The 23553-nt window shown below is 36.9% G+C and overlaps 1 protein-coding gene across 6 annotated transcripts in view; it reads left to right on the top strand.

Moving 5' to 3' along the window:
• Window positions 1-15383: 15383 nt before the first annotated feature.
• The window catches only part of camk2d2 (calcium/calmodulin-dependent protein kinase (CaM kinase) II delta 2), a gene marked incomplete at its 3' end in the record, with an annotated part of 38200 nt that continues 30030 nt past the window's right edge, over window positions 15384-23553 (top strand). For 3 of the 6 annotated variants that reach the window (XM_081362382.1, XM_081362381.1, XM_081362380.1), the window contains exons 1-2: window positions 15384-15745; window positions 17962-18056. In XM_081362382.1, the coding sequence (XP_081218508.1) occupies window positions 15684-15745; window positions 17962-18056 (157 nt within the window). In that variant the 5' untranslated portion in view covers window positions 15384-15683. The remainder of the gene's footprint in view (window positions 15746-17961; window positions 18057-23553) is intronic. The other 3 variants (XM_081362379.1, XM_081362378.1, XM_081362383.1) reach the window with 1 other exon arrangement.

Genomic DNA, 23553 nt, shown 5'->3' with positions numbered 1-23553 from the left:
TAAACACCTGAAAGTGCGCATGCGCAGAAAGCGAAAACTAAGGGACGAGCACGTACGACGGCCTTACGTTACATATCACCAGAATGATTGACACTTAGGTGGACCAATAGTTTACACTACCCACCCGGAAAAAGAAAATCCTCCGCTATACCTTTAATATAAAAAATACAACAATGTGTGAGTAATTCCCAGATAACTATTATCTCAAATCACAAGGACACAATATTACCCCAAAGGCAATATATTATTATGCCAAAATGAATGAATGTGTCTGTAACACTTTCACTGCATATGAAAATGATCAAAAATCACAGTTTTAAATGTACTGAATAACAAAGATGATAACCAAACACTGTGGGCCCACACACACACACAACAGTTAGTCCACACACACACACACCGTTGCAGGCCTGACTCGTTGCTGGGGTACGTGGTGGCCTTTGAAACGATAAAACTGGCCGCTTCACTCTCCTGAGCGGGAAAACAATTATACACAAAGGATACCTGAATTCAGATGGTAACCATAAGTGACTCAGCTGCACTACGAGGAATCCCAGGAAATCTTCCTCCTTTGCGTTCGTTGTTGCGCGCCCGTTGAATACAGGCCCACGACTCCTCGGCCCAGAGTGATCGTCAGGTCTCCGCGATATCCTCCTCCGGGGCGCGGCTGCGCGTCCTCTGATGACGATGCAGAACGTCTATCACGGCTGGCAAACTTCTGAGTCTCTCGTTAAAATTTCAACGACTAACAATTAAACGGGAGTGTCTTCAATACTTCACCAGTTCTCTTTACAATAACTGTAAACAATCGGTATTGTCGATCTGTCCCATAAAAGAAAAGAAAAGGTGCCGCGATGTCGAGCAAACACACGGAGTGACTCAGTTACAAACAAAACAACTCTTCTGCTAAAACTTGTGTGTATTAACAGACGTTACAAGGCACAATAAACGTTTTAAACAGATGAATTATCTAGATAACCACTTTTTGTTACCGCAATCTCTCCGTCTCCTCTTTTTTTTTTTTATCCCCCGCCTTGTCAATCTCCTCTCTCCTCTTCCCTTGAACAACCACTCACGTTACATAAAACACCAGTGAGGGCGGGACTTAATTCACATAAACCAATAAAATAATGAAACACTTAACTTGTTTGTTAATGCCACGTTTTTCGCATGTGCATATCAATCAAACTTGAAATAGGGATGACGTTCTTAAAGGAACACACATCTTTATACATCACTGATTTGAAATGTATATTTCATTCACCTATTAGATCTGAATAAGAACCAAACAAAAGCAAATAAAATTGAGATAACCCATAACCTGAAGAATTATATTCTACTGGGTTACAAAGATAATTATGAAAGTCAAGAAAGTCGCAGTTTGTCATAAAACAGAAGAGTAACATTTAGTTTTATGTGAAAATCGCTCAATGAACTACATCTCTCGTCTCCCATTATGTACGTCACCATTGCTTGTATGTGTGCAGTCTGGTACAAAACACTCAGGCATGACAGGGTAACGTTACGATTATAACGTAAGAATATAGAAAAAATTACGGGCGTTAGCTTCAGTAAAGTTAGCTTCATTCATTGAGAGAAAAGGTATGACGTCACATGTGCGCCTTCTGGGTTTGAAGTCTTTGTAATTACGTATTTTCACAGTCTTATACCTCAGCAGTTTTACATCAAACTGCGACTTTCTTGACTTTAAAATGTATCTTTTAAATTGACAAACATCATATGTGTAATTCAGGGCACAATTCAAACGAGATCAAAATATTTGTTGTCTCTCGCCATTGACTAGGCCTACCATACAATATTTTTCCAAATAAGGTCCCATGGTGGTCCACCGGAAGGGGAGGGACTTAGGCTCTCTATACATGAAAGTAAGTGGTTGTTGAACTGGGAGAAGAATAGAGTAAACTTTATAGTTCCGCTATGTGTGTCTGATATATGAATAAAACATGTCGGCAAATTACATTTGAATAGATTGTTTTTGCTGCTTCCATAGACAGTGTGTATTTTACAAACTACAAATGTATTGTTTTACTAGTACTTATGTGTATTTAAATGTCTAAAACATAAAATAAACATTATGTGGTTGAAAACACTGCATATTAGTTGTGATATATGACAAGCGCTGAGCGCGTCAGTCTCTGGCTCGGCGCCAGCCAACGCGCGGAAGCAGTTTGAATCTGGCAGTTCTGTGATTCTGGCATTCTAAATCATACTCTCAGGGGCACAGAAATAAGAATCCAATATATGGTGCCATAACGCTCAAAATGTTAAAATGTAATTCACATTTTAAATTATTTTCGTTAAAAAAATATCTGCTGACATTCGGACTGCCAACCAATCAGCAAACAGCAGCTGACTGTGACCCCAGCAGCTCCCCAGAGATGTTTGCCACGCATATAAATAAACAACAGAATTTTTGATTACACAATCACATTGCTAGCCAGCAATATGTCGCAGAGCTCCCTGCTTATTTTTTTAGCAAAAAAACTCGGCCTGTTACAAGCTGTTCTGTGGAGCGCTTGTTTTCAGCAGTGAACCAAATCAAATCCAGCAACAGAGCAACCATGCTCACAGAAAGACTAAATAGCCTAGTTGCTGACATTTGAACGAGAACTCGCAGAGACACTGGACCTGGATGATATAATTGAGGCTTTCAAGGCCAGGCCATGCCGTCTCGCCCTTTAAGCAGCTAACAGGCACTATGTTATGACTATGTTATTGCCGATCCTGAGTGTAATGAATAGTTGTATTTTATATAGTTTTATGGTTATGTGGGGCATGGTTATATGGTTATGGTTAATGATTTTGCACAGTAATCTGACAATAAATGTGGCACTCCTAGATTTGCAGATGCACACCCAGAGTCTCTTTTCTGGCTACGCTACTGGTGTGTGTGGAAGCTTTTTTGTAAGTGGCGAAATGCAGGAAGTGTGCTTCAGATGTTTACCTATTTCACAGAAGCATTCTCAAATTCGCTGTGTATTACAATAGTCCCACATTTGAACACATTTTACCATGTAGTTACTGTACTTTCCAAATGTAGTTGTGGAATCCTGGGATATTTGTTTGGGTGATGCCTCTGTATGCAGCCATTTTTAAAATGGAGAAGTGTTACTTAGGCCTACTCTTATTTGACTTTATTTCCCTTGATTAGACAAAGATATGAAGTTCTGAAGAAATGGCTTATCATTTTTTAAAAGACATCATTTGTAAACTACATTATTCAGGATATGTCAGTGCCTGTGTTTGTGTTTGTTATGAAATGGATGTGAACTGGTGTCTGTAAACATTTGGTTCATAGGTATTTAGCCACTTAAACCACTTAAACAATGAACTTTTCCTAGAACTAGCTTCTCTGAGACATTTTCACATTTACTTTTCTGGACCCAAGATGATTCCAGTGAAAGTCTGAATCAGTATCCTTCAAGTTGACATTATGAATATGTTCCACTGACAACCAGAAAGTGTCCAAATACTTTTTTTGTCTTCATTTTGAACAACATAGCTCTGTATATCTCATTTAAAACCTCACAAACTTTTTTTGTGAAATCTTTTTGCTTAAAGAATGCTTGTTGCTATATTTTGTTGAATGAATGTGTGAGTTGTGTCACTTCCCTGCCTCCCATGGCCTCATGGGATAGTAAAGTGTCCGTCAGATGCACATTTCAGAATTTTGGCATAATAGATCATCCGGGTACTGTTTTCTAAATAGGCTACTGTAAATTCAGACATAATGCTACTATATAGGGAAGTAGGGGAGACCGGGGACGGTTGTAAACACTCTTTTCTTCAGCACCTAAAACAACCTTTTTTTCTTTAGCTACACGTCTGAAACTTTTAGGCAAAGTACCCATATTTGTCTGCTACAAATGGCAACAATTTAAATTTCTTCAAATATATCACAGACTTTGTGAGATGATCATGAATACAAGGTGGTCCTTTGTTACAACCTACCCCACTACTGGGTTGTAACACATACTGGGGTAAGTTGTAACAGGTAGACAAAATGCACAAAAACTAAGGGTTTTTATTAGCAACATTTTTATTTTAAATGAATGGCTGCAAAAATAAAATATGTGTGAGTATGGGGAGTGTATGTGCATATTTTGTGTGTTTGTGCATGCACAAGTGTGCGTTTGTGTGTGCATGTCTGTACGTGTACATTCATATGGGTGTGTGTGTGTGTGTGTGTGTGTGTGTGTGTGTGTGTGTGTGTGTGTGTGTGTGTGTGTGTGTGTGTTACAACCTACCCCGCCACTGTCACTATTGTTTAAGCTGTATTAGCATGATGCTTTGGTTGATACACCATTCTTTACTATAGAAACTACAGTTTGACCTGATATAACTCATACAACATTATCTACAACGGGAGAAGTACTAAACAAAATATTATCTTGTTGTGATTTTTTACTTTCTTACCTCAGAATTTGATTTTCTGCTGTAGCTTCAGGAGAGATTGCAACGCAGACTTGAAAAACTCCGTGTGCGATCGTAAAGAAAGCCTGAGGAAACTGAAACTGTTACATGATTCCTATCTTATCCCTGATTGGTGGAATCGGTAGTGTTACAACTAGCCTCGTGTTACAACCGTCCCGGTCTCCCCTATATTTAGACGCAGAGCAAGTCTCTCTCTCACAGACTCATTTTTATCCTTCAAAAGTTTTATCCCTCTTAAAAACGTCCCTCTTAATGGTTCCATAAAAAGCTTTAACATCCAGAGCACCTTTTCATTACACAAAAAATAACAAAAGTTCTTTATAGTTAAAAAAGGTTATTTGGATTAATAAAATATTATTTACTTAGAAAAAATGGTGCATTGAAAAATTATTTTGGGGAACCAAATATTGTTTTTCTTAATGCAATGAAAACCCCCTTTTGGAACCTTTACTTTTAAGAGCGTTGTAAAGTTCAAAATTGTATCTACTCTGACTAAGAACAGAGATCTTTACCCATGAAGGAATACTCATGTTCAGTCAGACGTATATAGATCAATAGAACAATATTGTAGCTTGTTATTCCAGCTGGAAGAAAGCTGAAAGTTTACCAAAGACTATTCCTGTAAACACTTATCCCAGTGTTTGTTTATCGAAGATTGTTAAAGTACAAGAAATGCTTGTGGCCTTGTTTTATTCCAGTTTACTAAAAGAAAAATAAACTAAAAAGCTCTTTAAAGCAAGCAAATTTATTATGTATACATTCTAGTTGTAGGCCAATATTTCCTCTTTAAAAAAAAGAAGAAGAAAAAAAAGAAGAACTTTCTTTCCATCCAAACATTCATCCAGTTCTCAAGCTTGCCTATCATACATTTCTATCACTAAAACAAACTGTTGAGTTTATAGAGTTTGGTATAGAGATGGTAAACACAAGTATTTGACTCACCGTGGTTAAAGTTGCCTAAATTGATATTGATATTTTATCTTTGATTTAATGTTATTGAGATGTAAAATAATCTAGGAAACAAGACCAGTTCTATTTAGGGCCGTACAGCCACCGACAAGGGGTAAAGCAGTTTACTTAACTGTTAACTGTCACTGGCCCACCGGTGGGCCCATTTGCCATTGCATGTTTATACCAATTATATTGATCTAATATTGACAAACAATATATTGTTGGAAAGCTCTAAGTGTGTCACTGTTTTGCATGTTTGTCACTACATTAAATATTATGTAGTGACAAACATTTATCAATTTGTGACAAGAGAAAGTAGTGAAAAAATCAAAACATTTAGTCGTTTTTTACATTTAGTCATTTAGCAGACACTTTTATCCAAAGCGACTTACAGATACAAAAATATACCAGGAGTTGTGACCTTTGTTATGAAAAACCATTAAACACACTTACAGTGACTTAAACTTCAGTTTTTATGCTAATAATCCAAACTAAATATATTTTTGAAAACAAAAAGAAAGGATATCAATCTGTGTTGTGGTGTGAGGTCAAGTGGTAACAAGTGTCCGTTAGGAATCATCAACTGGGCATGAATGTCACCTAGTGGCCTTTGTTTGTATAGCAGCTCATAAAAATCTAATTTTTTAAGATATTAGTCTCAAATTTGGAACACAACTTCTTTAGAACTATGGCTTTTATTTAATATAATTTTTAAGGTGAACCAAATTTTTATTTATATATTATTTGAATAAAATATAAAAGTTTTATTGCAGTATTTTTTTATTACAATAAACTTAAACTATGGAAGCTTGTTTCCGCCGCTGAATAGTAAATAAATAATAATAATTGCGACTTTTTATCTCACAATTCTGACTTTTTTTCTCACAATTGCGATATATCAAGTCAGAATTGTGACTTTTTTTCTCAGAATTGCGAGATATAAAGTCGCATATTGAGAAATAAAGCCGCAATTGGGAGATATAAAGTCAGAATTGCATGATATAAAGTCGCAATCGCGTGTTATAAAGTCAGAATTGTGAGATAAAGTCAAAATTGCGTGTTATAAAGTCAGAATTCTGAGGTAAAAAAAAGATGTCAGAAAAGATGTCAGAATTGCGAGATATAAACTCGCAATTACGTGTTATAAAGTCAGAATTGCGTGATATAAACTCGCAATTGCGAGAAAAAAGTCAGAATTCTGACTTTATAACACGCAATTCTGACTTTATCTCGCAATTCTGACTTTATAACACGCAATTGCGACTTTATTTCACGCAATTCTGACTTTATATCTCGCAATTCTGAGAAATAAAGTCAGAATTGCGAGATGTAAACTCGCAATTGTGAGATAAAAAGTCGCAATTATTATTTTTTTTTTTTTTTGTGGCGGAAACAAGCTTCCATAATATTAAACAGCTATAACTTTTTTGTTATTTAATTTTTAAACTACAGACACCTGTGCAATAAACTTCAAAGTCTCTTCTTTAAAACAAGACTAGAATGAGGATTATATTCAAAAGCGTTCCAGAATTACATTCATTTGAATTTCGACATCAACTTTACAGGCCTACACTCAAAAATGGGCGTGACAGGTATTAAAGTCTGCACGAAACTGAAGTTGAAATAGTCTTGAGTACGTCCAATAGAACACCTCTGGGACATTGTGTTTCGGTCCACCTGAGTGAAACGGCTTCTCGAACAAGAAAAATATAGGGCGGGACTTGATTTTGTCCACCGAGAATGAGTTTGATGGATGTTGTTTGTGATCTCATGTGAGTGACGGGTTGTTTATTTTACCCTTGCGCCAGTAAAAGGTTATTTTTTTTATAAGGACACATGAATGAATTGGATAAAAAAATAGTGATGTGCATGGACAAATCATTTATGATGAATACTGTGATTATTAAAAAACAAATAAGATTTTAAAATCCAATTTTGATTTCATGAAGACTTTAATGCTCTACTCATGTCTCATCCTCGCCTAAGCTTCCCAGAGATTTCTAATATAATCTCTTGTTTAGGCCTACACATTGCTCAACGAATGGCATTAATGTCTAAATTTCACAAGACTAGATGTAATTGACCTGCATTGTAACAGAGTAGAGTAGAATAGTAGATCCTATTGTGAATCATAACCTATTTGAGCATCATGGTAGTCCGATTTACCATATCTAACATACATTTTAATAAGATTCAGCCTTCCTGCACTTACATTCAACTTGAAGTGAATGGCAAGACAGAAGATTCCAGCAAATTAAAACGAAAATGATGCTGACATGTTTGTTACCATCAAAATTCAGAATGTCCCTCAATTGAACTTAAATTATAAATATATAATATATGTAAATTCTTCCATAAATGAGTTTCTTACTGATTAAATGTGATGCAATGTTTGAATCCACAGTAATACACTGCTCAAAAAAATAAAGGGAACACTTTTTAATCAGAGAATAGCATCAAGTCAGTTAAACTCCTGGGATATTGATCTGGTCAGTTAAGTAACAGAGGGGGTTGGTAATCTGTTTCAGCTGCTTTAGTGTTAATGACATTAACAGCAGGTGCACTAGATGGGCAACAGTAAGACAACCCCCAAAACAGGAATGGTTTTACAGGTGGAGGCCACTGACATTTTTTCCCTACTCATCTTTTCGGACTGTTTTTCACCAGTTTTGCATTTGGCTAGGGTCAGTGTCACTACTGGTAGCATGAGGCGATACCTGGACCCTACAGAGGTTGAACAGGCAGTCCAGCTCCTTCAGGATGGCTCATCAATACATGCCATTGCCAGAAGGTTTGCTGTCTCTCCCAGCACAGTCTCAAGAGCATGGAGGAGATTCCAGGAAGACAAACAGCTACTCTAGGAGAGCTGGACAGGGCCGTATAGTTCACTTTGAAATTAATTTTTGGTATGTTTTAGCTTACCTCAAAGGCATCCAAGATGTAGGTGTCTTTTTTTCCGGAGTAGTTTCAATTTTGATATTTTTAGGTCAAACCGTTCTTGTCTGTCAGTCATATAATGCTGGTCTATGGTCACTGTCTCAAAACAACATGCACAAAGTCCAAATTAAACAATTCCCCATCGTCCAAATTAAACAATTCCCCATCGTAAGTACACATTGATGGCTTAAGACACGAAACGAGCGGTTTGTGTGAGAAAACGAACAGTATTTATATAGTTTTTTTTATATTTTTTATTTATTTTTTATATAGTATTTATATAGTATTAGTCCTCTTGTAAACACACACACCCAAATGATCAGAGGACGCGGGTGCTTCGGTCTGCGCAAGCGCCAGAAAGCGACGGAAAAGGTCAGAGGGCGCGGGCGCTTCGATCTGCGCAAGCGCCGGAAATTATCTCTCGCGCGTGTACGTCACTGTTTACACAGAGATTTCGGAAGCCTTACCTTTCACTGTGAAGATCTAAACATATTTAGACGTACAGGAAATGGCAATGGAAGACGATTTCGATATATCAACAGACAACGTTGAAGATGGCACTTTTCAAGCATACTGGTAAGTTTACATATGTACAAGGTATGTTCATGTATAGACCAATAATATTTATTTAACTTTTTTTCTGAATAAAGGTAAGCTGGAAGTGTTCCATTCACTGCTCCTAAAGTACTGCCCCAAAAGAATACACTTCCATTACACTTCAATGCTTGCACGTACCCAGTTGGCAGTGCTCAACCACAACGAGAATGTTCATAGACAGCAGGCCAGAACTGAAACTGGTAAGTTTGACTTACAATATATATCTGACTATAATGTCATAATGCATTAAAAATATTTAGTATTCATTTAATTAATTTATTCACTTTTAAGGTACACCCAGGTTCAATGTAGTGTTCCCAAAACACTCTAAACAGTGGGTGGCCAGAAAGCTTTGTGAGTCCCCTATGGGGCGCCGTTTGTAAAGCGACTCACGCTGAAAATAACAGCAACATTTTGTCACATTTAGCTTCAAACAATGTTTAAAAAACTGGTATGAATTTTTGACGTCACTTTTTACCACATTTACAACAAATTTGTCAACTTAAATAGTATTTTAAATAGTTAAATCTAAATATTAAATGTTACACCTAAATGTTAAATGTTAAATCTAAATGCTAAATATAAATCTAAATGTTAAATCTAAATGCTAAATATAAATCTAAATGTTAAATCTAAATCTAAATCTAAATGCTAAATCTAAATCTAAATGTTAAATATAAATATTAAATCTAAATCTAGATGTTAAATCTAAATGTTAAATGTTAAATCTAAATCTAAATGTTAAATCTAAATGTTACATCTAAATGTTAAATCTAAATCTAAATGTTAAATCTAAATGTTAAATCTAAATCTAAATTTAAATGTTGAATTTAAATCTAAATGTTAAATCTAAATCTAAATGTTGAATCTAAATGTTTCGGGTGAAACTAAATATTTAACTAATATGCAAATTCAAAATGCCGGTAACAGGAAGTGCCAAAATAAAAGCTCGAGGTGGTCAGTGTGTGTTTATAGCATGGTTTATAGTGTCAAATAACGAATAACAAACATCTCATCCGAGGAAATGGACTCTTGGACATGGATTATCGTGATAATAACTACCTAAAATAATAAACACGTTTGGAGAAACTTTATTTGAAGAGTAGGCTAGTGTCACTTTTATGAAAAGTGCGGGACTTATGACCTGGAGCCATAATAGCCAGCTATGGCCACTAGGGGGCTCACTTTGACTGAATGTCATGTCATTACTCTCATCACGAAACTCTACAGTTTCTCCAAACGTGTTTATTATTTTAGGTAGTTATTATCGTTATATTATAGTTATTATTATGAGATGGTTTTTATTCGTTATTTGACACTATAAACCATGCTATAAACACACACTGACCACCTCAAGCTTTTATTTTGGCACTTCCGCTTACCGGCATTTTGAATTTGCATATTAGTTAAATATTTAGTTTCACCCGAAACATTTAGATTCAACATTTAGATTTAGATTTAGATTTAACATTTAGATTTAGATTTAGATTTAACATTTAGATTTAACATTTAGATTTAGATTTAACATTTAGATTTAGATTTAATATTTATATTTAACATTTAGATTTATATTTAACATTTAACATTTAGATTTAACATTTAGATTTAACATTTAGATTTAGATTTAATATTTAGATTTAACATTTAGATTTAGATTTAATATTTAGATTTAACATTTAGATTTAACATTTAGATTTAGATTTAATATTTAGATTTAACATTTAGATTTAGATTTAACATTTAGATTTAACATTTAGATTTAGATTTAGATTTAACATTTAAGATTTATATTTAGCATTTAGATTTAATATTTAACATTTAGGTGTAACATTTAATATTTAGATTTAACTATTTAAAATATCTCTAAGTTGACAAATATTGTTGTAAATGTGGTAAAAAGTGACCGTCAAAAATTCATACCAGTTTTTTAAACATTGTTTGAAGCTAAATGTGACAAAATGTTGCTGTTATTTTCAGCGTAAGCCTCTTTACAAACGGCGCCCCATAGTCCCCAACTCAAAATTTCAGAGTAGAACTCGTACGTTACGTACTTCAGAGGCGCATGGACAGCAGTATTATTTACAAGGACTCTTCACATTTGGAAATACAACCTGTCCCAAAGAACATAGCGCAACAGACAAAACCGTCTAAGGAAGACACAGTTTCAAAGCATTTGTCACGATTCTCAAATTATTTTTTACAGACTGACAACAGTGTAAGTTGTCTTTACAAAGTAATGGTAATACATTACATATGCCATGGTGGTTTTCTTTAGTGGTGTGTGTGTGATCATTGATGTTGCCTTGTACAATAGCTTTGATTTGTCTGTTCAGTGACTGAATGATGTGTATTTACCTAAAATTGTACAAGGTAAATTGTTGAATTGAGGATTTTTTTTGTAGGTTATTTATTGAAAATTACACTGCTTTTGTTGTCCTTTTTCTTGTATTTATTAGGTCTTTATTTAAAATTTCTCTTTGATTTACAACTATATTTTTGTTTGATTCCCTTATTGCTGAAAAATATTGTTCATTTGTGAATGTGCAGCTAAAGAAAATTAAACTTACAATCCTTGCTTTTATGTAAAGTGTCATTACTTTTTATTCTAAATATCTATATATAAATATGAAGATATTATAAATACAGATTGTTTATTGACGCCAATTACAATGCAAATGCAGTTGCAATTTGTTTTTATTTTAGAAATTAAAAGAAAACTTCACTTTACAGTGTAATGACAACAAGCAGCACTTTCAGAAAGTCCAGAATGCACATATATCAATGATAAATTTCTTTAAAATAGGGAAAAAGCTTATATTATAAGTGAACAATTATTAAAAAATATATAAAATGTTGTAAACAGATTATAACAGTACAATACAAGCTTCTACAACATTGCAAATGCATTGTCTGCCTCTGTGAAGCCAACATAACGTCCGGAGGGGGATGGATATTTATCGCGAATGGCTTTCACCACACAAGAGGGTAAAACTTTTCTATTTCTTCTGCTCAGATGTTCAAACTAAACACAACGTGCAAAACGCTGCGGCTCAACAGCGGAGAAAACTCGGGATCTTCAGTCAGGCAGGTGTATGACGGGGTACTGTCAATGTCCTCGTCGTCGTCTTGTAGCTGTGGCATTGCTATGTTCCATTCGTGACAACATATGCTCTCTACTTCTGTTGGCATCTCACAACACTTGCTACAAGAACACCACCAATTTTGCAGAGATCTCTGTCTCTCTGAGGCTTGAAGACGTGCTGCTGCAGCGGATGCTCCCTCTATCGCTCTGAGTTCTTGATCGGTGTGTACTGAATGAATGAATGAAATCTTTATTTCGAACAATTAATAAAATAAAATAATAATAATAATAAAATTAAAAAAGACAGCAATGCGTATGAAATATCCATACAAATAAATAAACAAGTTTTTAGCATGATAATCAACCTGTTCGAAAAGGGATAGGTAGAAGCCCTAGGCTTATCAAGACCTACCCCCAGTAACTACACATACCAATTCACATTTAAACAAGAAAAATCAAACATAACGTTTTATAAAACAATTAAACATAAATTTAAATAATGCTTTATCTTAATATTAAGAAAAAAACATAAACAAATACCATTTCAAGCAGTATTTACAACCATAATGAATTATCATTCACCCTCTCCACTTCTGTATTTATCAAAAATAAAACTAACGTTACTCTGGTTCAAATAAATATGGTTGTATAAAAAATTCAACGTTGTCAGTTGATATATCGAAATCGTCTTCCATTGCCATTTCCTGTACGTCTAAATATGTTTAGATCTTCACAGTGAAAGGTAAGGCTTCCGAAATCTCTGTGTAAACAATGAGTGACGTACACGCGCGAGAGATAATTTCCGGCGCTTTCCGGCGCTTGCGCAGATCGAAGCACCCGCGTCCTCTGATCATTTGGGTGTGTGTGTTTACAAGAGGACAAAAACTATATAAATACTGTTCGTTTTCTCACACAAACCGCTCGTTTCGTGTCTTAAGCCATCAATGTGTACTTACGATAGGGAATTGTTTAATTTGGACTTTGTGCATGTTGTTTTGAGACAGTGACCATAGACCTGCATTATATGACTGACAGACAAAAACGGTTTGATCTAAAAATATCAAAATTGAAACTACTCCGGAAAAAAAGACACCTACATCTTGGATGCCTTTGAGGTAAGCTAAAACATACCAAAAAATAATTTCAAAGTGAATTATCCCTTTAACCCATCAGCAGGACCGGTATCTGCTCTTTTGTGTGAGGAGGAACATGATGAGCACTGCCAGAGCCCTACAAAATGACCTCCAGTAGGCCACTGGTGTGAATGTCTTTGACCAAACAATCAGAAACAGACTTCATGAGGGTGGCCTGAGGGCCCGACGTCCTCTAGTGGGCCCTGTGCTCACTGCCCATTACCAGGGAGCTCGATTGGCATTTCCCATTGAACACCAGAATTGGCAGGTCCGCCACTGGTGCCCTGTGGTTTTCACAAATGAGAGCAGGTTCACCCTGAGCACGTGACAGACAGGAAAGGGTCTGGAGAAGCCGTGGAGAATGTTATGCTGCCTGTAACATCGTTCAGCATGACCGGTTTGGTGGTGGGTCAGTGATGGTCTGGGGAGGCATATCCATGGAGGGACGCACAGACCTCTGCAGGCTAGACAATGGCACCCTGACTGCCATTAGGTATCGGGATGAAATCCTTGGATCCATTGTCAGACCCTATGCTGGTGCAGTGTGTCCTGGGTTCCTCCTGGTGCACAACAATGCCCGGCCTCATGTGGCGAGAGCATGCAGGCAGTTCCTGGAGGATGAAGGAATGATACCATTGAAGGGCCACCACGCTCACCTGACCTACGTGACAGGTATTAAAGTCTGCACGAAACTGAAGTTGAAATAGTCTTGAGTACGTCCAATAGAACACCTCTGGGACATTGTGTTTCGGTCCATCTGACATCACCTGTTTGCACCTCAGACTGTCCAGGAGCTCAGTGATGCGCTGGTCCAGATCTGGGAGGAAATCCCCCAGGACACCATCCATCGTCTCATTAGGAGCATGCCCCGACGTTGTCAGGCATGCATACAAGCACGTGGGGGCCATACAAACTACTGAGTACCATTTTGAGTTGCTGCAATGAAATTTCAGCAAAATTGACAAGCCTGCTGCATCATTTTTTCACTTAGATTTCCAGGGTGTTTTTGAATTCAGTCCTCTGTAGGTTGATCATTTTCATTTCCATCAAACGATGTGGCATCCTTTCGTTCATAACACATTACCCAGTCCATATTAGTATAGATATCCAGCATGATATTTTTCCCCATTGAGATCTGATGTGTTCTCAAAGTGTTCCTTTAATTTTTTTGAGCAGTGTAGTTTGTGAAACTATAGTACAACAGCGCACCCCTGTGCTCAAAAGACAGAAGTGCACAAGAGATTACGCTGCACGTGGGCATGCAAATGTGCGTCACAAACAGTTCTGAGCTCTGCCAGCATATCTGGGTTTTAATGTTATGGATTATTGTGTTTCTATACTTCACTGACATATCTGTATACAGTAGGCTACAAATTTAGATATTATTATTTAGATGATGTGAATTAATTAGGCCTACTTCACAGTAGGCTAACAGTCGATCCTTTTACTATTTTAAGTGTTGTCTAAATTGTTTGATTTCTTTACCTGCACTTTTTTTTTTTTTTTTTTACAGTGCTACCTCCTTATTTTCCTATTTTATTGTTTTTGTCTTTGCCATCTAAAAACATTTTTATGACTATAGCCTATACTGTACTGTACTATATGTTTTTTAGCCTACAATCGTACTATGGTATTCTTGAAAGTACATTTGAATGTCAGTAGGTATTACCATGGGATACTAGAAACATACCACGGGACTGCTAAATTTAGCAACAAAAGGATATCTTGAGAATTATCTTGAAATGCACATCCATATTACAGCATGCAGCTGTAATTTATGGCAGTGTTGTTTCTGTAAAGCTGATGAAAATTATCATTATTATTAGTAGGCCTATATATAAAAAAAAAACACAGAAAAATGTAAATTTCTCAATGAGATGCCTTGAAAAAAACCTTTATCTCTTTGTGTAGTTCATTTAAATAGTTTAACAAATGGTATTTTTTTTTTCAAGCACAAATGGGTGGTGATTTATAAGATCATAAACACTTCATATGCATTAAATAAAATGAAACTTGTTTATAGTTTTAGATGACGCATAGCATGGCACATTGCAGCTTTGTGAAATGTCACTTCAGTTATGCTTATATAGGTTATGCTAGATCAATTATTCATTTGACCTTATTGCTATTATTGCCATGACGAATTATTAAGTATGATGAATATGAAGTGCATGATGTTTGAGAGGGCGGGGCATGGCTTTAAAAGGGAGGGGAGAAGGGGGCGAGGTGCTCTAAATGCAAACACGTCCAAGAGAGAGATGGCAACGTCAACGCGCATAATGATGAGCCCATGGAACCGTCGGATGTGAACGCGCTTCTTCCTCCCCTTAGTGATCGACCCCTAGGTTTACATATCTGATCATCTGACATTGATCAGTGCAGCTCACTTCAAGAGACGAGGAACCGAAGCAGAAGCTAAGAAAAAAATCATTCAAGTGCTCTCCTTTTGGTGTACAGGAGTGACGAGAGGAGACTGACCGCGTTTCCCCGCATCATCCTCTTCCTCGCGCTGCCGATTCCCCATCACAATGGCTCTGACCATCTGCACCAGATTCACGGATGAATATCAGCTTTTTGAGGAGCTCGGAAAGTAAGTGCTGGATTTTCTACTGCACGATCATTGCATTCCTGTACATTTCATATGCACAATGAAATGATGCGCTTGCGACGCGTATTTGACAGCCCCGCTATAATTGCAGCGAACGCTTGTAATAACCTTGCCGTGAGCGCTTGATTATACATATTCTCTGTCTCACAGCCTTGCAAGCTGCCAACCCAGACGGCAGTCTTTGACAATCACGGGTGCGTTTGGAACAGAACGGAACGGAACGTTCCAAACGTGCCCGTGATGCCCAAAAATTGCAGTGTGTGAAACCACCGCTCTAGGTTTTGGGACGCGGCCATTGTGATCATCACGTCAGATACCCTAACAGCTGGTATAATGTACGTGTTAGTGGGCTCGGGCTTTTCCCCCCCGGAGACAGGGATACTCATGGCAATGCGACTACAGTGCAGACACACATTCCCGTGCGCCGTTAATTATCGCGTTGGGGATTCCTCGTGTTGCGTTTGACTGGGGAGGGGGGAGGGCGAGCAGCAGAGGCCACATCGGTGGTCCCGATCGATCTCTACGGCTTCCAGGAGATGCCTTAGTTCATTTCAGCGTGTGATATATTTATTCCGACGTGCTGGTGCGTTCAGATCAAAAATGATCCGGATTGAGTCCGTTTTAAGCTCAGTGTGACCTTAGATTGCAATGTCTTGAATAACAGTCCGTTCAAAATATGATGTTTTCGAAACGTCTCTGCGCCATCTGCGCGGTGGCATCATGTAGCCTATAAACATTGGGCACCAGAGCAAGGCTCCCCTTTGTTACATAGAGGTGCCTATTTGTACCAATTTTGATTTCAAAAAATGCACATGATCATTATACACTGAATTATTTATTTACGAAAGAAAAAAGAAAAAAGCTGCTGAACCCCTCCAAAAGAAGTCGAAACAAAAGGTTTGTGGTGTATGAATATTTTTTCCATATAAGTATATGCAAAAATAAATAAGTATACGTTGTAACAGTGTTTCTAAGCAACGTTCCACTAGCAATTAAAGTAAGATTACAAGACAGTGCGCAAATAGACGCTCGCGAAGTCGCTGAGGAGGTTACCATGGCAACAATACGCTGCTCGAGCTCATTCCATTATACCCTCACATCAACTAAATATAAATAGCCTATTGTCTATTTATCACTTTATTATTATAGATGTGCACGTCTCAAATATATCACAATACCTGTGTTGGATAAAAGGATTTTACACGATTTAGTTGATTGAAATCAGCCTCTCCAGCATTACACTAATGCATTAACACTTGCAAATACTGCAAAATGCAACACAGAACAATTGCGCAAGTGCACACAAATAAGATGAAACTAACATTTTAAATATAATACAAGCAGGTTTGCACAGGGAATGCACTTTTCCACATAAATTATAAGGTGTTTGATATTTTATTTAAATTGTTAAATTGTTGTTATTATTATTAAAACAAAATTTCAACAATATATTACTGGAAAAGTATATATACTGACTTGTTACATATACATTTTATCCATAAATTATAATGTGTATATATTTTTTTTTAAATAAAGGATTGTCTTTACAGTAAATATTGCATAGTAAAATGACATGTATTGCCTTTTAAAATATAGTTTAACTATACTATAGGTGACTTAATTGTGCTGTGATTTTTACGTTCTTTTCTTCCTCAAAATTATAAAAAATTTCATTAACGCTATATTTTAAGGTGACATACATGTACTTACTATAGTAATGACAGTAAATTATGCATATTACAACTAACCCTAAACCTAACTATAACTCTATAGTGTAGATAATTAAGTACATATTTGAGTAAGTTCAATGTAACCCAATTTTCTAAAAGCGATATATGTTGAAAAAATACATCCTTCTCTCATTCTGTTTGAGAGAAGAACAAACGCACCAGAGGGGATATTTAAGGTGATGTGTAATTAACCCCCTCGTTTCCAATAAGCGCATTGACGGATTTGGTGTGCGCATGTGGCCAACAAATATGCCAAGCAATTTCAAAACACCCACACACGCTCATCAAACACACACGGACAAACAACCATGGAAAATCATAGTTGTGTAAGCTTGGAAGCGCTCAGGCTGTGCCTCCATCATGGCACAGATTCTGCTCTCCATGCCATATGCTCTATCTGTTCGGCATCAGGGCCTCGTGCCCATTTTTTTCCTCACAGTCTTCTCTTTTTTTTTCCCTCTTCTTCAGGGGCGCGTTCTCTGTCGTGAGGCGATGCGTGAAGATATCATCCGGCCAAGAGTATGCGGCCAAAATCATCAACACAAAGAAGCTGTCAGCCAGGGGTAGGTGATTTTTATTTGGTGGGCTCCTGTCAGGTGTGAGGCAGGGTTTGAGTGCAGTTAATGGAGCGTCTAGTGTAACCGAACATGGCAACATCCGGTTAAACCGAGAGAATGCAAATATGCATCTGGGTCTCATCTGGAGCTCTGTGCGTGTGCTCTGACGTAACAGCTTGTGTCTAGCTGTGAAGAAGTTGAAGGGATTATATGTTTGAGAAGCACATACATCCACAGATCAATCTGAGTACTGTATAAATGAATCTGGATGTAGTAAGTTGAGTGTTTTGTGTTCTTGTGTGCGTAAGCACAGTAACAGGTGATATGTGAGCAGATATATCTATATGTGTGCGCTTTCAAAGGCTTTGGCTGGTCTTATCCCCTGTTGGAAAGTGTGGGCATAGAGCGACCCAGTTCTTTCAGATCCGTCAGTGTAATTGTTGCTGTTGGCCTGTTTGCCTGCAGGCTCTGCTGCTATAGGGCAAAACAACCAATCAGCCTCCTTCCCACCCTCAGAACAACCAATCATTTTGCTTCTCCCACAGCATCTCTCCTCCTAAGAGCCAATCATATGACTCATGTTGCTTTTTTCTATGAAACAATTTCTCCAAATCTTTTTGCTTTAAAGTTACCATTTACGAAATGTAGGTTTTATGGATCATTAGGATCGAATGAACCCCCCCCCCCCCCCCCCCCCTTTTTGCACAGTGGAATTGAAATGGACACCTAGATTCCGGGATCAGTATCACAGCACTGGTGCATGCTGGGATATCGTTTCCAAAAATACAGCATCGGGTGGTGTGGCAGTTTATTCTGTATTCATATCTCTCTCTCTCTCGCTCTCTCTCTCATACTCGCCGAGCACTGCAGTGCTCCACTGCACTGGATGATGGTCCGTGTCAGAGATGGTCTTAACCTCTCTCCGCAATAAGCCCAGGAATTGCGATTCTATGAGCACCCATAAATGCCACTGCACACAGACACACATATAATCACATTGACACTAGACCCTCCCTCGCTAGTGGGATCATGACCTCCAGTTCTCCATTAATGCCGGGTAAAGGGTGAGGTGATTACTGATCATTAATTCATTAATACACTGCAAAAAATCTTTGTCTGGTTTTCATTGAAAACATCTAAATATCCTTACATTCCACTGGACTGTAATCGACCCCTGTGGTGAAAATCACGTTTTTAATGTTGTTTATATGTCTGTGTGGTGTTTTTAATATGCCTTTAAGACAAACCAACCGTGTGCAAATTCATTAGTTAAAACTGAGTATTTTCTCCTTAAAACTAAAAAAGGCGGTTTTGAAATCGCTGGTGTTCCTTACGTCACAAACTACCTTGTATCCAATCACGTCAACGTGCCGGCAGGCTTAAGCATATCATTAACTATTCTCTGAAATAGGGTAGTCTCAAGAGAAGCCAGGTTATCCCATATTTTTCTGTTGTTTTGAAAAATCGGGTACATTTAGCAATATAGAAGGATTATGTATATGATGTATATTACAATGTTATGATATGATTTTCTCCACTGACGTTGTTCAAAGCGTTTCTAAGGATACTTATTTTTAGAAGGCAGACTGAGATGGCGAATGGGAACATGGTTTGTGTAACATTAGCAGCACATTATTAGCTGTTTGATAACATAGTCAAGCAAAAGGCTAATCATATCAATTACCGCTATGTGTCTGATGTAGAGAGCGATACATAAAACGCATTACCATTCTGATACATCGACATGTTGATGAGCCTGTATAATTCACTCTTCCGCTACTTCTGAATCAGTTTCTGGTTCAAACATATATGACTGAATTAAACCAGTATTTCCACTTGCAATTGTGTAGCGTTTACTACAGTAAAGTTGTTCCGAGCTGGTATTCTGGCATCAGGTATTCTGAGCTTGTCTGATTGAGTGGAGGCAGGGCTCATTTGCATATTCATGAGTCTGCGTACTAAATGAAGCAAGGGTGTAGTTACATTCAAGCTATTTTAAGGCATGAAGAATTTTTTTTTTTCACAGGATTTTTTTTTTATATGTCATTTTGGTGATAAAAAATTCAGGGACACAATTATTGACACCCCAGGTGAATATGGTAAAAAAAAAAGATACCACCATACTTCCCCAGTTGATTGATTACATCAAGAAATGTGAGCATATTTAAATGTTGTTTAAATATGCAAATAAGTTATTATCTAATTAAATATGCACTCATTTGCATATTATAACATTGGATAAAGCCAGGTTCAAAATTCTTGTTTCATCATGTATAAAACCAGTCAATTAATATATGAACAAACTACTCTGTTAAAAACCTTCAGCTTCAGCATATAAATGGGAATAAAACTGTAAAGGTTCAAGTATGCAAGTGCTACTGAGATTTCTAGCCCAGTGCACGAGAAAAAGCTCATTTTGAGAAAACAACGTTTAAAGATGTATTGTATTTGAAATCTACAGACTCAATTAGATAAGTGCAATTAATAAACAACACAAGTGTATTTTTGATGTTTTTTTTTCTACTAGTCTGAAACAGCATGTTATGTAAAGCCAATTTGCACAAAATCTCAAAATTGACCTATGTATGGAAAACAATGTTTTTGCTTGTACTGTCTTGCCTTAAAAATAAAGGTTCTAAAAGGGGGTTTCGCACTGAAGCCGTAGAAGAACTATTTTGGGTTTCCTAAAGAACCTTTCAGTGAACAGTTCTTTAAAGTACCAAGTACTGTCTGTCATATGACAGTGACAACGTCAACATGATTGATATAATATGTCCCTCTTTCATATCCATATTCATACTAGAACATATATTTTTAATGGCTGTTTCAAACCAAATGTACCTACCACAGTATGCGATTTTAAACATGCTATTATTGTTTTTTTTAACTTTTTCAACTTTAGTTAGTGTAATGTTGCTGTTTGAGCATAAAAAAGATCTGCAAGGTTACAAAGCTCAAGTCCACTCCACAGGGATATATTTTATTTAACAGAATTCACTTTCCAAGAACTACAACGAGATGTTGGGTCTGGGAACACGCCATTGGCAGGGCTCAATCCGAGGGGCGGGATAAACGGCTGTCTTTCCAATTCTCTCTTCACGCAATCGCACGCTACAACCAACCAGAGCGTTTTCCCACCAGCAGAGCTAGTGGATAGATTAAACTTTTGTCGTATCCGGTCGGCAAAACTCCAAACACATCTTCCCTTTTTAAGAATTCACCAACTTTGTACTTAATAAACTTCCTAAGAAAAGTCTACATCGGATTCATGACATGTTCTTAAACAACAGAATTGTTCGCACCTGTGTTCTTTGGATTGACGTGTTCCACGTCTTCGTAATTGAAAGCGCGTGCCAGTTGTTGCTGATTAGCATAAGAAAACGCCCCGCAAATTCCCACATAAGGACATGACACTTCAGGGCCGTGTGCAAGAAAAGTGGGAGAATGTCCAAAAGACGCACAGACGGTTGTGGTCCACCGATCACCAAACAAAAAAAGAACTTCAGTAATTCTGAAATAGAAATTCTACTGCAACAGGTAAATGCCACTGTAAATTTCAGTTTTAGTGTTTCTGTGCATAGTACTATGATTTTTTTTTTCAACAAATGATCAGAAATACTTTACAGTAAAATACTATTATTGTAAATGACTGTAGAATTAAATAAAATGCAGTATCCAATTATTTGGAGCAAACTGTCATCACTCAAATGTGCGTAAGAGTGCTCTTGAGTGTGCGTAGATTTTGTTCTTAGCTAAGAACAAATCCAAGATAAGAAAACATTAGTGAATGTCAGAATCTTCGTAAAAAGTGCGTAAGTGGGGTTTAAGAACACATTTCTTCGTAAGAACGGTTGGTGAATGAGGCCCTTTGTTCTTTTCTCAAAGAAAAGCTTAAGGTCAACATGAAATCAAAATTGACCCTATTGACCCGTGCAAGTTAATACACAGAAAATAATTGTTTGCCGTAATCTATAAAAAGCTACACTGTGTAATATTTTAATTAGATTTTTAGCAAAAAACGTTCTTTCAAAATTATACGTTCTCATTAATGTGTAATCACTTCAACCAACTAATTAAGTATTCTCTTAAGTGTAGAATCTGCCATTTAGAATACATACGAGCGAGTCGCTCGAATGGCGGCAGCCATGTTGCGCCTCCATCTTGAAAATACATTAGACAAAGAGGGACATACCTGGAAATTCAAGCTTCGCCTTTCGCGTTTTGACACTCAGTGGCACCGAGACGAATGCGAGAGGGAGATTACTCACGACTGCCGGCAGATTTGAAATAATACGGCCACCGTAGGAGTTAAAACGCCCTCGGAATGGGAGGGGCTAGAAAGTAATATTCAGTTGGTAGTCATAAACAATTTCACTGCTAGATGGGAGTAAATCCTACACAGTGTAGCTTTAATCAAAATCTGAAAAGTTACTTCCGGTCTGGAATGGCGTTCCTTTTCTGATGACGTCAGTTTGACGGCTTGGGTTGAAAACGCTTAGCCACTCCCCTCAAACCGTAAAACCCTGCCCTCTGTTCAATATTCCTTTTCACTTGGAAATACATCACAACATTGGAGAAAAGTCGTTTGCAACTTCCGGTTCACGGGGACTTTAACTCCAAGTCTTCCAGAGTCGCGGCCAAAGCCGATTCAAGACAGACTGGGGAGAGAGGTGTTGTAATAATGTAAAATAGGTGAAAAATCAAGACTTCATAAAAGGGCATAATAGGACCCCTTTAATGTGCTTTTTGTGATTAACATTTAAATGAACTGACAAAATTGTGAATAAATGTTGGCTAAAATTGAAAATATAAATTTTAAAAAGATCTGAATCAACCTTATTTTTATAAAAATTGTCAGATTGCGTAAAAATAGTGTACTGCTTTTTCAAAACTTTTTTCAGTTTTTACATTGTGATAATTTGTTCTTTTTATTTTAATATATAATATTTTATATATTTTTAAGTTAATATATAAATATAAATATATGTATATCACCTCCCTCTTCCTCTTCAAAAACCTGGATGTGTGAGGTAGCTTTAATTTCTAGTCATGAAACTAGAAACTAGAAGTCATGAAAATGAATAAAATCTAAATACTCCAACAACCCATCAATAAGGCTCAAGTACCCATCATCAACACCAAACCAGATATATGTTTGTCACCAGCAAAAACATTTCTGTTCACTTTTCTAAATTTACTGGGGATAATGCTTCAAAGTAGTAATATAAATCTGCCATTGGAACTAAAATAAGATAAACTTACAGTACACTCTCAGCAAATAAATGTGTAACAATTGTACCTTTAGGGGTACAACAGCTTGTCACTTGGGAAGTACCCTTAATAGGACACCTTTGTACCTTTTTTTACCCTAAATATTATTTATTATATAATATTATTAAGTAGTAAGGTATTACATGAACTTTTTTAGGGGTGAATAAGGTAAAAAATGACCTTTTAAGGGTGCTGCCCAAGTGACAAGCTGTTGTACCCCTAAAGGTACAAA

The sequence above is a fragment of the Scardinius erythrophthalmus genome (assembly GCF_964197995.2).
Source record: "Scardinius erythrophthalmus genome assembly, chromosome: 3".
Lineage (NCBI taxonomy): Eukaryota > Metazoa > Chordata > Actinopteri > Cypriniformes > Leuciscidae > Scardinius > Scardinius erythrophthalmus.
This window is presented reverse-complemented; position numbering and strand designations above follow the sequence as displayed.